The sequence below is a fragment of the Marmota monax genome, unplaced genomic scaffold (genome assembly GCF_021218885.2).
Source record: "Marmota monax isolate L192 unplaced genomic scaffold, Marmota_monax_Labrador192_F-V1.1 WCK01_AAM20220418_F8-fsc00104, whole genome shotgun sequence".
NCBI lineage: Eukaryota > Metazoa > Chordata > Mammalia > Rodentia > Sciuridae > Marmota > Marmota monax.
In genome coordinates this window covers 2,331,857-2,348,741 of record NW_026693836.1, presented here as the reverse complement: position 1 = coordinate 2,348,741, position 16,885 = coordinate 2,331,857, and the positions used below count along the sequence as shown (strand labels likewise).

Below are 16,885 nucleotides of genomic sequence, written 5' to 3'. Positions count from 1 at the left end.
GCCAACATGAGAATGCAGAATACTATATGATAAAACAACTGTTTTTATAGAGGTATGTGAGTGCAATGGAAGCACCAGAGGAGAAACAATTCGTCTCCTGGGGCAACAGCAGAAGTCTTCACAAAGAAAGGGAATGTTTTAACTTGGGCTTGAGTAACAGAAACTGTGCCAGCCATGGTTGGTGGCTTAACCTTATCATATATGGGATGTTTGTTCATGGTATGTTCACTACTTTCCCTGCTGACTCTCTGCTGTCTCATTGGTGGTTTCATCTCAGTCTCTGACTGCCTGCAGCCTCCAGGTTACTCCTCAATATTCACCAGGAGTTAATATATGCTCAAAAATGGAAACTGAACCTAATGCTAAACTCAGCCACATGGAGGTGACAGTGTACCAAAATCACACCAAAACATCCCATCAAATAGGTGTAACTGAGGCTGGGGATGTAGCTCACTAGGAAGTGTGGTAGAATACTTGCCTACCATGTTCTAGGCCCTTCAGTTCTGAAGACCCAGTACTAAGAAAAAAAAAAAAAAAGTAACTTCTGAATTACCAGGATATTACCTTCAAATTATTAATAGTTTATGTTTGTAGGTTGTTCATGTTCCATGAACATCTTTTTTCTATTAGAAAGAAAGAAAGATAGTCTAAGGTTACCTTTTCTATGTTTCTGAGATACACCTTGAGATATTACATTTATAGTCTGTTCTGGTTTATGAAATGACTGCTTTGTTAAGAAACATTGCATTATCAAAAATCTAGTTTAAAAGGCTCTGTTTCAAAGAATTAAAAGGGGGCTAGATAACTTCAGATCTGTGATGGCAAAGTTATATATCCCTGTAGGAATTATGGTAATATTTTAAAAAGAAAACAAACTAAAACATTTGTGAGTGTATATAATAAAAGCTAAATACCATATTTTGGAGCAAATTCAGCCTTTGAGTACTTCTACTTTTTATTCACATTTTGGCTTTTCTTTTACCACCAGTTCTGCCCTGGGATTTAGTACAGGGCCTCTCACCTTATCATCCATATCTCCTATTTTGGGTTAAAGCACAGAGCCACTTCAACCACAAACTAAATCTCAAACTCACAGCTCCTTTTATTCTAATTTTCTTTTTCTTTTCTCCCTTTGTCCCTCCTCCCCTCCTTTCTCTCCTCCCCCACCCCCCCTCTTGCTTTTATTGGGTATTGAACCCAGGGGCACTACACCACTGAGCTAAATTACCAGCCCTTTTAAAAATTTTTCAGACAGGGTCTCTGTAAGTTGCCAAGACTGATCTGGAACTTGTGATTCTCCCGCTTCAGCCTTTCTGAGTTGCTAGGATTCTAAGTGTGTGCCGCTGCACCCAGCTTTCATTCTAATTATCTTGTGCCATAATTAAATCATAGTCACCAATCAATAGATTATACTAGAGCAAATCTCCACTTTGAAAAATGTAGCTCGAGGATATATTGAAAACAATAATATAAATATTGCAACAAGTACATTCTAAAGTTAAAATAGTATTGATGTAAATATTAGATACCTAATAACATTCATTCCAGCAGCCATTGACTTTGGTAGGTTCTTTTTCTTTCTTTTTGTTTTCATGGTTTCTTTAGGGTCAAGGGGACAATTTTTGGTAAGGAATATATATCTCAATGCTTTAAAAATCCTCTGGGGTCTCCTTCCAAGTCCCAGCCTGGAACATGCTCCGTCATAAACATATAATCCAGCTGCTGCTCCCTGGCCCACTCTTGCTGCTCAAGGAATATGAGGCAGACTAGAGCCTGTAGGTCAGTGTACATGCATCACCCTCTTTAGCTGGAGATTGGTGTGATCATCTGCAGTCTATTCCTAGTAAACACTTCTAAAGCCATTGAAAAGCATATTCCTCAAAACTAAAGATTCTCTCTATGTAATATAGCAGTACTTTCCTCTCTGCAGACTATCTAAGAAATTAGGTTCATTCTGAAATATACATTATCAGAGGAACTTGACCTTTGGATGGCTCAGATGAACACAGCTTTGGGTCCTGGGGACACTTTGGGTACAGCAATCTTCTTTCTAGTCAAAGCCCTAAGTTATCTAGCTCCATAAAATCCAGTAAGCTTTAAGTGAGTGATAATGGGTTAACTTGTTTTTAGAAATCACATGTTGATGTCATCCCCTTTTCAGGGAAGTGTATATACCTATTATTGTTAAGAGCCTTAAAGACTCTCTCTGTGCTGGCAGAAAGTGCCTCATCAGCTCCTGAGTACCAGTTAAGAGACAACAGTGTCAACTCCTTTTGGCTTCTGGGGGGAAGTTTATCTTATTAACTATCATTAGATAATCCAGGTTTAATGAACTTGTGCTGTGCTCAGTGACAGCTTGGGGAGTGAGGGCTTGTAGACCTGCATGCTCTGCGTCCCCAGGCATCCATCAATTTGGTGCCAGAGTGAGCATGAAGGGAGAAGGCTCCCACTTTATCAAACCAGCTGACACCATTTATTGTATGCAAGGGCAGGACCAGACGTTTTTAGTTCCTGTCACAACATAAAGCAGGAGGAGTAAGCTCTGTTCCCATTTCCAGGTTCCCTTGGGAAGGTGGTGTAGTGTGATCGGAAAGGGTACTGACTGCCTTGGCAAGCTGCGGGCCTGGATTTTGGCCCTGGCTAGTCATTTGATTTATTCAATGTGTGTACTTGAATAATTTGCTTGACTTTTCTGTATCTTGATTTCCTTTACAAAAAAAAAATCAGGATAAGGATTCTTCATAGCATTGTGAAAATTAAATGGGCTAGTATACGTGAAAGCAATTTGTAAAGATTAAAAGAGAAATTAAACAAATTCTCAAAATTGAGACACAAACTCAACTAACAACCTGGCAGCAATGGGAACTTAGGTGTGATCATTTTACATGCTGTCCTTCTTGGGCAAGATTCTTGATTTATAAGACGACAGATGATAGGCAATAGTGTGTGCATTGGAGGCATAAATAGGGCCTGGAGCTTTTTATTCAGCAATTCCCAGGATGCATGTGGCTGTGTGTTGGCACTGCCTTCCCCATCTCAGGTGCGGTTGTTCAAACCTGGCCCCTCCACCAGGTACATGTACACACAGTGTGGCTATTCTCTGAAAGGTTTGCTGCCTTCTGAAGCTTTGCTCAGGTGGAAATTTAGGTCACTTTCCATGGTATTGACAACAGATGATTAATTGGAGCAGTGCTTTGGAAAATGCAAGGAGAAGGGTGGTCCTCTGAAGGTTTTGTAAGGGTCTCACTACCATATTTATGACTCTCATCTCATCTCCTCAGCATTCACAGAGCCCCTGGGTTTAAGTTTGTGCCATCAGCCAATACATCAGTTTCTAGCTATGTTTATTATACTGCCACTCTGAACTGACTTACCCTCTTGATTTATGTTGCTGCTTCATTACATTGAAGAATCCAATAACTAACGGTAAACACCCCACACCCTGAACCCACATGCTTTGCCAAAATGCTAGGTCCTGGCCAATGCCACGTAAGTTAACGAGCTGTCTTTTAAATACATGGCCTGCAAGATGTTTTAAACCATATTCCCCCCAGGTTTCAGCTTTGAAGTTGTCTGCTGTATATGCTCAGAAGCAAAGACCCACTCAGAATGCCATTTTCTTGATTCAGCCATCTTTTCTATGTGATTTCACTAAAGGGTGAATGCAGCTTCATATCAGACATACTCCCTGAAGGATGTACATGGATGGAATATATAAGGAGTATTCACATGGAGAAGCAGTGTCAAACTTTTCTGATAACTTTCGTCTCATGTGTGCTGGAGATAAAGGATCTGCAGAGATAGATCTCTTATGAATGAAAAATAGAAACTTCCTACTTCATACGGAACCTTTTTGAGATTCAGAGAAAACATTTGGGATTATTTGAAACCACTAGGATCAGGCCTGTTGACCCTAACTTCAGATAATTAGCATTAACAAACCCTACCCTAAGACTAAACTCAATCTCAAATATTGCTCATTTTCCAAAAATTCGTCAAAGCTAAATTTTAAGACTATCTCATAGAAATCTTCATTATTTTATTTTATTGTGCTTAATAGAAGAAAATTAGCATAGTTACCCATAAACAGCTCCATTCAATTTATCCAATTGAATTTCTATGACAGGGACATAGTAAATGGGATGTCTGTAGTGGGTAGGAGACTGAAATAAGTAGCTTCCAAGTTCCTTCCAAATATTCACAGAGGTAGTAAAATATAATGGTAAAAAATGCTTTGAGTTAAATGGTCAGGTAGGAATCTTGGTTCAGCATTTATTAGCTCCCTGACCATGAGCAAGTTAATTGACCTTGCCAAGACTTGGATTCCTTAATTTCTGAAGTTAATGATACCTACCCTATTGGGTTACAGCAAGGGTTCAATGTAATTATATATGTGTGAAACATAGCATGAACCTGGCCATGGCTCAACACATATGAGTTGTCACGTGTGTCCTTGCCTTGACCTGTGCATTGAATTGCATGGTGTTTCTCACATCACACTTTTGCTCTTAGGATCCTCAGCCTGGAACACTTCATCCTGGGCATGCGCCTCATTCTAAGCATCCTTTCAGGACTCGCTCAAGTAGTATCATCTCCAGGGCTACGGCACTGTTCTCAGTACCCTGAGCACCCTATGAGAGCACTCACCCCTGCTGTCCTAAGGCTGCTGTCTCACTCATCTCTGTCTAGCAGAAGGCTTCACACGTGGTAATGTTCATAATGCCTCACTGATTTCACTGTGAACTCTAGCTTCCATTCCTAAATAAAGGTGGCAAACAAGGCATCCGGTTCTGCCATTAATCTCATAAGAAACTTTGGTTTTAAACTCTGATTGTCTCCTTGGGAGTTCATTCCCTCATTTTTTGATATATTTCTATATCAGACTTTTGAAAATCAATGGAAACTTCAAAAGATGGACTCTCAGTGCAGCTTATGGGTTGTTCTGGTGCCCTGTCCTCCGGCTTTCCTCATGGAGGCTCCAGGGCATGTCTCACTCTCCATTTGTTTAAGTTGGTGTAAGATTCTTACTGAAGGGAGAATGTTCATTGAATATCTGAAGTTCACCAGGAGCCATCTCCTGACATCAGAACTTTGTATCTCTTGAAGTTCTGTTCAAATGTGATGCTTCATGGTGGCTAGAATTTAATGAGCTTATTTGGCATTAAAATTCAAGTCTGTTTTCATTTGGTTAACACACAGCATTTTGGTTCAAGATACTAATGATGATAATTGAACCCCCAAATCTGCATGACAAAAAGATGAGCTGGAGGTTGGGAGGAGGGTAGAACACTGAGGCCACATCTGTGTCAACATTTCTATACAGCGCAGAATGGATAGCTACCTACCCTATTTATCATGCTAATTATTCTAGGAGTGCTGGGAAACTTCATTTAATAAATTTGTGGGCCTCCAATGGTAAACAGATAAGTAGTCAATATAAGTTGTGTGTGTGTGTGTGTGTGTGTGTAGGGGGAGGAGCATTTGTTGAATTAAATGACCTCTCCTGTCCATCTGCCCAATAAATGAGAAGATGCCTAAAAATAACTAATGTTTACCTTAACAAATCTTCACTGTATTTTTACTTAGAAGGAAACTTTACAAGAAGTGTGAGGGTGATTACTATTACAACCAAGAGTTTGCCCTCTGACTTTGGAGGAAATTTTTTTCTCTTTACCTCCCTGTGAGATCTCTCCAAATTTTCTTGATCAGCAGCATGTGTGTGGCACAGAAAGTAAGTGTAGGTTCCAAGGTAGCCTAAACCTACTGTCCATATCTGAGTGTGGGGCTCAACGTTTCCCAAAATCCCTCTGCATACTGGAGGCTGAGAATCTGTGTCTTTCTGGAATCCTATTGTGAGGCTGATGATCAGTTTGCTAAGAAAATGGGCTTCTTTGGGTATTCTCATAGAGTACATAGTATTGAGGTTATGATTCACATGGAAAAAAAATAGAAAAGTTCTTGTTCTTAAGAGCACATAATAAAATAGGGACCAAGGGGACCCTATGCTGAGTCAGCAGGCCACTCTCACCAGGGGTACAGCCCTGGGCGAGGCATATAACTACCACATTTATAAAATGGTGATTATCATACATCTCCTACTGAAGATGAGTCTTCACAGATGACCTTTTGAGCCCCTTTTATTGCTAAAATCTAGAATTTTATTTAAATTTAATTATAAGGGTGACTAAAAGGTCAGAAGAAGCTGAGAGCTTGGTCTGACTATGCACAGAGCTCTTGTTGAAAAAGCACTCACTTTTCAAACTTAGAAGGCCTCCTTTTAGGTTATCTAGGGACTTAATTACTAAAACTTCTGGAATTCTAGATTTAATGGGAATAGAAAGGTTTGTGGGGACTAGAGAATAGGAGTCCTAATCAGGGACATCACCTTGAAACCTATTTCATTTAAAACATTAGCATCTCATACAAAATGAAGAGTAAGTCCTCGCCTCCCCCCTCCCCCCAAATGATCCTTCTAAATTCCCTCTTTTAAAGAAATTCTGCAAGGCCTCCTCTCCCTCTACGCCTTCTAGATGAACTCACACTCATCCCTGAAGACCCAGGACATGTGTGGTCTCTGTGCATAAACATCACAGAAGCCACAAAAGGGCCTTGTGCTTTCCGCTCTGTGGCACTTATTATGGCAGTATTAGAGCAAGTAGGGGCTTGCAGACTGACTACACCATAGCCAGCTCCTAAGGGCAGAGATGGTATTTTTTCATGTTGAGTCTTCGGTGCCTAGGACATTGCAACCTCTACAGATTTTTGCTGAGTTTTCAGAATTAATTAGCTAGTATACTTTCTCCTGCAGAGTCTGCTCTGTCCTTTCCAAAACCCCTTTTGAACCCTGCTGTGAATCACTGCATGTAGGCCCTAACAGAACTTTGGTGCAGAAATCAATTTGCCAGCAAAGGGAATTTAGATAAGACCTGCACAGCTGGCATTCATAAATTCTGAATGGTGGTGACATCTGCCAGAAATGCATTTTACCTAACATGGGTGCTTCAAGTCACTTTGCAGCAAATTTACATATTTCACAGGTCTGGTCATCACTGCATCTAACCTAATAAAAATGCAAACAATTTACTGGGTACCACTGAGTGAATGCCTGGCACCTTTCTGGGCTGCTTTAAGACTGTCTTAAATATCTGTCGGAGGCAGCTGTGATCCCTAAGTCCTCCCTCTCATAAGCTTATTCTCCAAAATGCAACCAAGAACTTCCTCCAAGCAAAGAGGCCAGGGGCACTGTCTGGCCCCAATTACCTACAGGAATGTTTTACAAATGGCCTTCCTTCTGGCCACAGTTCCTGTGGATCAAGTTCACACTGGACAGAAAAACTCTGGGTGCAATTTTCTTAGAAGAGGGCAGTGAATTTATGGCTCCACACATCAGGGAGAGGAAAAAGAGAGAGTAATTCTTCTCACTGACCACTATGGGCATGTGACTCTGTGCAGCTATGGCCTTTGACCAGTAAAGGTCAAGGTTCAATGACTGTAGTTACATCAACTAACATGAACCATTCTGTCCTTGTGGCTCTTAGGGCTGAATCCATCCCCTGACTGTGCTTCTGGACATCTGGCCCCTGTTTTTCACTGAAGCAATCGAACTGCCTTTATCCTCTGCCACATATTCCCAACTTGTTTCCCTCCCTCTGCCCTGACCCCATCTCATCCATTCCCCTCTGCTGCCCTTTGTGAAGACAGATCTGATCCTGTCACTTCTTCACTTCTAATCAGCCAATGGCTTCCAGTGCCTTGGGATAATTTATAAATTCTTCATCCTGGCAAATGGCCCTCATGTGATCACTGGGCCTGCTTTACAATCTCATTTGTCATTACTGCTGCCTCCTTCTAGCAAGAGAAAAGCTCTTCCTGTCTCCTCCATGTGGGTTCTTCTTTTGCCTTTAAGCTTTTCTCATACAAGCTATCCCTGCCTGGAATATTCTCCTTCCCCTCCCTAATTCCAACTTGACCTTTATCTCAGCCTATAGGACACTCTTTTTAGAAAAACTTCCCTCTCATTGTCCCCAACCCCCATTGTATATCTATCTAACCATGCTTATCAGCTGGCCTTGCCTGTCTGTGCTGCTCACTAGGCTAAACTTCCAAGGGAGTGAGGGCTGACTTCTCTTATTTCTCCTGCAGTTCCAGAATCTTTCATGGTTATTTGGCACATAACAGGTGGTCCATTAATACTCAGTTGAATAAGTGACTGAGTGCATGCCTTGAAGAAATGATAACCCAGTTGACTCCTAAAATTTCAAGAGGGGGCAGGGAATTCTATACTACACTCACCGTTACAGGTACAACGCACATTCCTGTAGAAACGTGGACACACAAAGCTGATGCGTGCTGTGCTGTAAGTCATGAGTGCATGGGAATCCAGCGACAAGCCTTGCTCACAGTGCTGCTCCTGACAGTCCAGGCCCGAGCAATTCTTTTCCAGGATGGCTGAGATGCGCATGACATTCTCCAGGTGTCGCCTGGCATTGGACAGCTTCTGGATCAGGTAGGCTGGTTTATAGAACTCACTGCTGTGCATCTCCACTGCAAATAGCATGTCCAGCTGGTTGGTGCCTGCCACGGGCTGGATGCTGATGATACGCAGGCTGTCCTGCTTCTGGGTGAGGACTGCATTCCGCAGGGTGCGCCGGAACCCATGCATGTGCAATCCCACAAAGTCCTCAGGGGACACATTCTCAAAGCGGATGGTGACGGTGTTCTGCAGCATCTCGTGCACCAGCTGTTCCACATGCACGACCACATCAATGGGCACCTGGAAGCGTCCGTCGCTCACAGACACATTCAGAACATACTTGCCACTGTCCAGGCCACCCAGGGCAATGATTTTTCCATCATGACTATTCACTTTGAACAAGCTTTTCTGTTCTGATTTCAGGGCAAACGTGAGCACATCATACATGTCTTGATCTGTGGCATGGATCTTCCCAATGACCCCACCAGGAAAGTCATCCTCCATGGTGACAATGAAAATTTCCAAAGGAATGGCTGTGGGCTTGTGGATACTTTCTTCAATGACCCTCACGCGAATGTAGGACTGAGAAACTTGCTGTGGCTTTCCTGAGTCCTTTGCCTAGGGCCACCAAGAGGCGGAAAAACAAGGAATTGAGAAAAAAAAATCATAGTAATAAAAAACCCCTCAGAAGATGTCTGTACCTTTAACTGAGTTTGCTTTTTCCTCAATCTCCTGTCACAACTGTGTAAAATGCTGAGGATCTGCATTTAAGTAAGGGGAATGATTTATCACCTTCAATCCCCATATGTGCACTCTGTTATGGACAATAAAATGTGTCAATACAACAACGCTGGTGGGGGTGAAGAGGGAAGGAGGATGGGGGTGCTATGAGACCCAGAATACCTACACAGGCTGGCCTTATTTTCATTGTGGACAGAAACCACAGGAAAAACTTCATAAAATGGTATTCCCAGTTGGAAAAGGGATCTTTGTTCTCTGGTGGATTCTTTCCTTTGGATTGGACCAGATGCCACTGTTCTGTATATTTAGGAAACGACATTTTATTTAACTGGGAATTATATCAGAGTGGATTTTAAAAAAAGCACACCAAAGGGAAAAATAGTTAGCCCCCCAAAACAACAACAAAAAACATCAAACCCTTTCTCTTTCTTCTTGACATAAGCATTGCTGCAACAGCCACACTGACAGAAGATCTTTACTGAATTCCTGCCACACGCAATGTGGAGGCAGTCAGTAATGAACGGCTTTGGAAGGAGGAAGAGACCCAGGGGCTGGGTCCACAGGGTGGGTATCTGAGATTGTGGGGCCAAAGGCTAAATGAAATCGGGGGAGATGTATCATTGCATGTGGAAGGCAGTGTAAGAGCAAGTGCTTGGACATCACATGGGCCAGAATTTGAATCTTAGTTCTGCCACTCATTTCATATCCATCTTTGAGTAAGTTGCTCAATTTCTCTGAACCTCAATTTTGGTCTCTTTAATGTGAGTAAAACAGGAGTATGTATCTCACAGGGTTCTTGTATGCTGGAAACCAAAAGAGAGTGATGGCAAAGTACTTAGCACAGGCCTAACACATAGAAATATTTTGAATGTGATAATTCACGTGATTATTGCTATTTTTATTACTAATGTCACCCTCATTATCTATTTGCTTAGCAATGTGAACCAGAGATGCTGAATTGGAGACTTCCTATAGGAAGAGATAATTTTGGTGAATTAGATGAACTTAAAGTCAAACAGTGGAGAGCTTTCAAATATCAGTGACAAGTTTGAACTCCAGGCCAGAGGTTCCAATGTCAGAAGCTGGAAAGATGGCAGAAAGGCATGAAGCTGCTAGGTATAAGGTGACAGGGTAATGGGCCTGTGGTCAGAGGAGGACGGGAAGGTGATATCTGCCCCAAAACCCTGAAATTCAAAATCTGAAATTTGTGGGTAGAATATGGCTTGCAGGGCCCAAGTTTTCAAGCACTGAAGTGCTTGATTTTTAGTTTAGAGCTATAGTATTAGTTTAGGGCAGGAGTAATCAAACATTTTATGCAAAGGGCTAGAAAGCCAATACTTTAGGCTTTGTGGGTCATATGGTCTCTATCACAATCACTTAATTCTGTCCTTAGGGCCTGGAAGTGGCCACGAAGCATGGGTGAGGCTACATCCAATAAAACTTTATTTAGAAAAAAGAGACTGAGGGCAGGATTTGGCCAAAGGGTTATAATTTGTTCATCTCTCACTTAGGAAAACAAATAATTGAACTGGAATGATTGACCCAGGAGGGATGAGTTAGAAGAAAATGAGCAGAGGAATTACCAGGAATCTCTGATATAATAGTACGTGTATGGGGCAATAAGATGGCAAAGGGAGCATCACTGAGGCACCCAGAGACCTTATAAAGGAAGAAAACATGGGCTCTGGTGGTAGTTTATTTCAAGGTACTAGGAGGATAGGGTCTGCTACAGGGATCCCAAAGCCTGAGAGATGATATCTGCTTTCTAACAACTAGACAGAAGATGGAAACACTGTACTCCCTGCTGTGAGAAGACACTGGAAAACTTTTTTGGGCCTTGAGTCCCTATACTGTGATATAAATTGTTAAAAGAGTGGCGGCAACTGAAGAGTTCACTGGCATGCTCAGACCTGGCAGTTATTAATTTGGATGGTTTCAAGGAGTAGAACAAGGTATAAATTATCCAAAGAGATAACATGTAGAGTGTGTGTGTGTGTGTGTCTGTGTGTGTGTGTGTGTGTGTGTGTGTGTTGCTAGGAATGGAACTCAGGGCCTCACACATACTATGAATAAACTATACCTTCAGCCCTTAACATCTACTCAAATCTATACAAATACAAAGGATTGCTATTTTTATCATTATACATACTTGGTGTGGGCTGCTCTCTGTGGATACCTGTGGGTTGAAAAGTCACTCAACTTTACTGATGGAATACAAATCTGACTATTGGCACAGTTCACATGGGAGAACTCTTGTGTTCTCTCTTGTTTTTTTTTGCTTCCCTTTATATCCTTTGCATACCCTTTGTTTTTGCTTACTTCATTTCACACAGGCCAATGACTGGAGGAGAGATCCTGGAAGGCTAGTGCCAATTGAGTCTTTGGTTTCCCCCTGCCACACCAGGGAGGCCTGGCAAACAGACAGAGGACATACTATGACTAAATTCCACTAAGAAAGTGACTGGTAGCTTCCTCAAGTAGGATAATGTGGAAAACAATGCTCAGTATAGAGCCACAAGCTTTAACCAATGAGTTTCTTTGGGGGTTAATTACAACCCCAAGAGTCTTAGAATGCCGACTTAGGTGAAGTGACTGTCTGCCAGGCTCAACCTACAGAAATGTCCTTCCTGAACCAGCCAGCTTCCCTTCCTTCCTGTTCAATTTCACACACACAGGCCGCTTTTATTGGTGTGAAATTGAATTTGCGATTAAGAGGGGAACATTCCTTCACAGTAATGAATTATGTTGACTTGTTCGACAAAGAAAAGCCAACCGACAGGGAGTGAAACAAGCAGAGAGACAGGCAGCCTGATGTGGACAGAGAACGAGGCCATACCTGGACACAGAGCACATATTCTGGAGATTCCTTGTGCTGGAAGACCACTGCTGACCGAAGGATCCCATGAGGGTCCAACACAAACTCTTCCTCTTCATTTCCCGACAAAATGGAGAAGGAGAAGGGAGGCCCATTGTGAAAGGAATCTCTGTCTGTTACCACCAGCTGCAAGATGCTGGTGCCTACTGGCTTATTTTCCTGCATAACAGTAAAGGATAAAAAGGAAGATAAAAATTACACTTCTCTTCACATTTTTTAAAATCCCTCATCACTGGTGGTGAGTGAAAAGCTAGGAAACTGGGCTTTAGTGGAAGGGGTTCTCTGTGACATCCTCTTGCCGTCTCAACATGCTGGTGTTGGCAAGCACCCTCTTTCCATCAGTGTCTGCCTCATGAGATGATGCTCTGAAGATGAGAACACAAGGTCCTCATGTTGAGCTGGCTTATAGGTTCCCAGGATAGTGTGGGGTACACCTTGTCCTTCATCAGCTCAAAGTGCCCAGCATTTATCAGGAAACCTCTGGGATTGTTCCCATTTGCATGGCTCTCTCCAGTCTTGGTGGCAACACTGGAGATCTTCTCAGGCCAGGAGAAATCTCTCCTGGTGGGGTGTGGGGGAGGCTCTTCTTCACACTCATAATACAAATATGCTGAGGTCCAACACTGTGACATAATGTCACAACATTGGATGCTTTGAGGGGACATGCTGGCAATTTCCCAGTCAATATGCAAAAGCACAGTCCAGGTGGAAGATGAAGCTTTTATAACCCACCCTAGAATATAGTTTTGCGATGTTTCTCTAGAAGAGAGAAGGGGGATGGAATATTCCTCAACTTGAAAATAAAGAGAAAGGGAATCATTGCATCATCAGTCTATGGAAACCCTGATGCTATATTGTAAGTGTTATCTTGCAGAAACCCTCACTCTTTTCCCCAAAAGGAGAAAACAAAGACTCTTTGCAGTTCTTTCTTGAGGTTATCTTCTCTTTGAAAATGCCAAACTAAATCCTCCATAGCACAGGCACCGGTTTCCTTGCCCCCCTCTGTTTAGACTTCATTGCTACTGTGGTCTGGGTCTGAAGTTAGCTTTGTTGGCTCCTGCCTCCTGATGGCATCGACTCAAGGATTAAATGGGTTTGAGCTGCAGAGATGGAGACAGTGATACGCTGCAGTGTGGAGGGCAGGCCCACTCAAGTTTTGTGTGCCAAATTAGCCTTATAAAAACCATATGTTGGAATAAAGAAATCATTCTGGCTTGGGGAAAGGAAGGCATGTTTTTTTAATTTTTTTTTTTTTTTTTAGTTGTAGATGGATGCAATTCCTCCATTTTTATGTGGTGCTGAGGATTGAACCCAGGGCCCCACGCATGCCAGGCAAGCACTCTACCACTGAGCCACAACCCCAGCCCGGAAGGTATGTTTTTTTTAAAAAAATATTTATTTATTTATGTATCTTTTAGTTTTTAGGTGGATACATTAGTTTGGCATGGGTTTTGAAAGAGGAAGGGAATAGAACCTCAAAGGTCTCCTGCTCCTTTTCTCAAGTGCCCTCTTGGCCATCATAGCTTCCCTTTGGAACCATCGTGGAGAAAACCCAGCCCAGGGAAGATTTACTCTTCTCCATGAACAACATACTCAGCATCATACAAAGCAGGAGATTTATTGATTTGTTTGCTCACTCTATAAAGGCCATTTCCTCTATAGACTAGAAGGAGAGAGGGAGAAAGAATGTGTGCCCTCGGGGTCACCACATGGAAAAGAAAGGTGCCCAAAGACACAGACAGACAGGCCCGGCAGAGAGGACCCCACCACCACTCCCAGACTGACTTGCCATCTGCATTTGAAAACAGTCTGCCAAGCCATGGATATGTGTCATAAAATGAATTATGAGTAGGCAAAGCCCATTTTGTTGTGGGGGGAGGCAAGCAGAGCCTGTGAGAGGAAAGAGTGCCATGGGGGGCAATGGTCATGGAGGTGAGCAATCTGAGATAGACATGGAGGAAGGCACAGGCCTGGGTGAAGCTTCGTGGAGGCAGGAGAGTGATCAGCATGCACAGCTGGTGAGAAAAACAAGGGAGAAGAGGAAATGCAACTTCCTCTCCAAAGGAAAGGATTCCACTGACACAGGGGCTGGAACCAGCAGGTAGCTGCTTGCTCTGATCCCTGGACAGCTCAGCAGCATGGGGGCTGAGGAAGCCTGCTGAGTGTGGCCAGACTCACAGTCTTCGATGTCATCCCAAAGTGTCCCCTCAAGATCTGTCCACTCTCATCTTACTTTCTACCCACAAAGCCCTGGGTAGCAATCCTGGTAGCCCTTGGGGGTAATTCTGATACCAAGCTGGACAAGGCCAAGAGATGATTGTCCAGTTCAATTTCTATCTCCTCCAAGCCCTCTGCACTGACAGTATGTCAGGATTGATCCAGCTTAGGTTGGGTCTCCGGCTTCTAAAAACATGGGGAGGTAAAGGAAGCTCAGCACCTGGAACTGTGCTCATGAAATATCCTCTGAATAAAAAGTAAATGGGAAGATTCATTTTCTCTGAGAGCAGAATACGAGCTGTAAGTTACCTTATCCTGCAGTCTAATTTTTAGAAGCAGGTGAATTTAAAGGGCTAAACAAATTGCCCATGGAAGATTAATTTTAATGAGTAGCAGCTCTACCCTGATGCCAATCTCCCTTTGAATAATGAGATGGTTCTTATCAATCTCCCTCCCCTGTCAGAACAGCACAAAGTTGCTTAAAGATTGCCTATCATTACAGAGTTGTTGGTTTTTTTTTTTCCCCCAAAAGTCAGACCCAAATTCAAATCCTGACTCTACTACTTACCAACTACAGGATCTTGGGTGAACTGCTTAACCTCACAATCCTTCTCTCCTTGACTCTCAAGTGGAGGTCAATCCACCGTCCTATTTTATAGGTTGCTAGTGTACATAAAACATCTGATACATGAAAGAACCCTGTCCTGGATACATCTTAGCAACATTTATTCATCAGCTGTGGTAGAAGAATCAGGCTTTTTCATGCCTACTAAGAAATAATAAGAAACTCAAATGAATGCTATGGTCTGAATGTTTATGTTCTCCCTGAAGTCATATGTTGGTATGAAATTCCCAATGCAATAGTATTAAGAGGTGGAACCTTTGATAGGGATTAGCATCCTTATAAAAGAGGCCCTGAGGAAGCTTGTTTGCTTTATAAACCACGTGAGGACACAGCTAGAAAGCTGCATTATGAAGCAGAGACAAGACCCTCACCAGACACAGAATCGGATGAAGCCTTCATCTTGGACTTCCCAGTCTCAAGAATGTAGACAATAAATTTCTGTTGTTTATAAATTACCTAATCTATGGTAAACTCAAACCAAATAAGACAGGGAGGGAAACACAGCACAGGAAGTGGGCTGAATGCATACAGATGAGTGCCTGGCAAGTGAGATCTGCTTACCTGAATCACAGCAGTATAGTTGGCAGGTGTAAACACTGGGCTGTTGTCATTTACGTCAGAGATATCGATGTTGACAGTTGCAGTTGATGACATTACGGGAACACCACTGTCTGTTGCCTGGACAAGCAGTGAGTATCCAGACACCTGCCAAGGCACAAAGAGGTGACAGTAAGAAACAGCAGCACTTCTTTTCTTCTGGGCACTCAGGAACTGCAGGTTCCCGCTCTGCTTTGTTATAGATCAGTCACCTTTCTGTGGTTCTCTAGCCCAGGTTTCTCAACATGTAACATTTGCAGCTGAATAGCATTCTCTGCTGTTGAGGACACTGTAGGAAGGTTGAAGGCATCCCTGGCCTTTACCCACCAGGAGTCAGTATCACCCTCTGTCCAGCTTTAACAATCAAAAATGTTTTCAAACATTGCTCAGTGTCCCTGGGAGACAAAACCACTCCCTGTTAGAGCCACAGCTCTGGGCCCTTGTTCATCACAACCATTGTCACCTCTGACCTGTCTGACTTACTAGTTTTAGTATTGGTGGAGGCATGGAAATACAACACCCAGTAGATTCCATCTGCTTTTTAGCATCGCTACTATGACACTTGTTTCTATATTTAATTTCTCTTTGAAGACACATGTTTTGGTCAAGAAAGACAAGGTTTAGAAACTCAGTTTAACGGACATAGGAATATTTAACATTTAATGGACATAGGAATATTCTGTATCATTCTTTCTGGCTTAGATTCCTTCAGGGATCTTTTTGTATCTGCTCACTTAGGGCTAAAGTTACTCAGGAAACCAGTGCCACAGGATCCTAACACTGAAGGTACTTTTCTGCCCTCACTTGCAGATGGACTGAAATTTAAGCCATTCCGAAAGACACATATTTGCTCTTTCTTTTCAAACCTCCATATATAAACAATTGCCAGCTGCTATTATTGGCAGGAAGTCTAACCCAAATACTCCACACTCCATTTTAATGTATCCCTATTTATTCTCAATATTTAGAATAGAGAACCTTGCTATTTATACTCATGAAGCCTGTGCCCTGATTCCAGTGGAGATATAGGTGTGGATGGGAAAGGAGTTGGTCTTGAATAGCTTACCCGTTCCCGATCCAGTTTCTTCTTAACCTTTACAAGTCCCAAAACAGGATCCACTGCAAATTCATTGTCCCGATCTCCACTTACAATGGAAAAATGAATCTGTGCATTGGGCTGGCTGTCTACATCTTCTGCTATTAGCTTCATCGAAACCAAGAAAAACATAGAAAAGACATAACATGAGACAGAGAAAGGTTTTATTCTTAGAGTTCCAGAACTGACAGTATTCCTAGGAGCTCAGCTCACCAATGCCAGTGATAAGCCCCAGTGGAGCCCCATCTCATTCTTTGCTAA

At 42.5% G+C, this 16,885-nt stretch overlaps 1 protein-coding gene across 8 annotated transcripts in view; it reads right to left on the bottom strand.

Moving 5' to 3' along the window:
- Fat3 (FAT atypical cadherin 3) overlaps positions 1-16,885 on the bottom strand; it is a 624,627-nt gene that overhangs the window by 37,840 nt on the left and 569,902 nt on the right. For all 8 annotated transcript variants that reach the window (XM_058584984.1, XM_058584983.1, XM_058584987.1 and 5 more), the window contains 4 exons: positions 16,595-16,732; positions 15,493-15,636; positions 12,051-12,248; positions 8,293-9,091 (listed from right to left, as the gene is read on the bottom strand). In XM_058584984.1, coding sequence (XP_058440967.1) covers positions 8,293-9,091; positions 12,051-12,248; positions 15,493-15,636; positions 16,595-16,732 — 1,279 coding nt within the window. The remainder of the gene's footprint in view (positions 1-8,292; positions 9,092-12,050; positions 12,249-15,492; positions 15,637-16,594; positions 16,733-16,885) is intronic.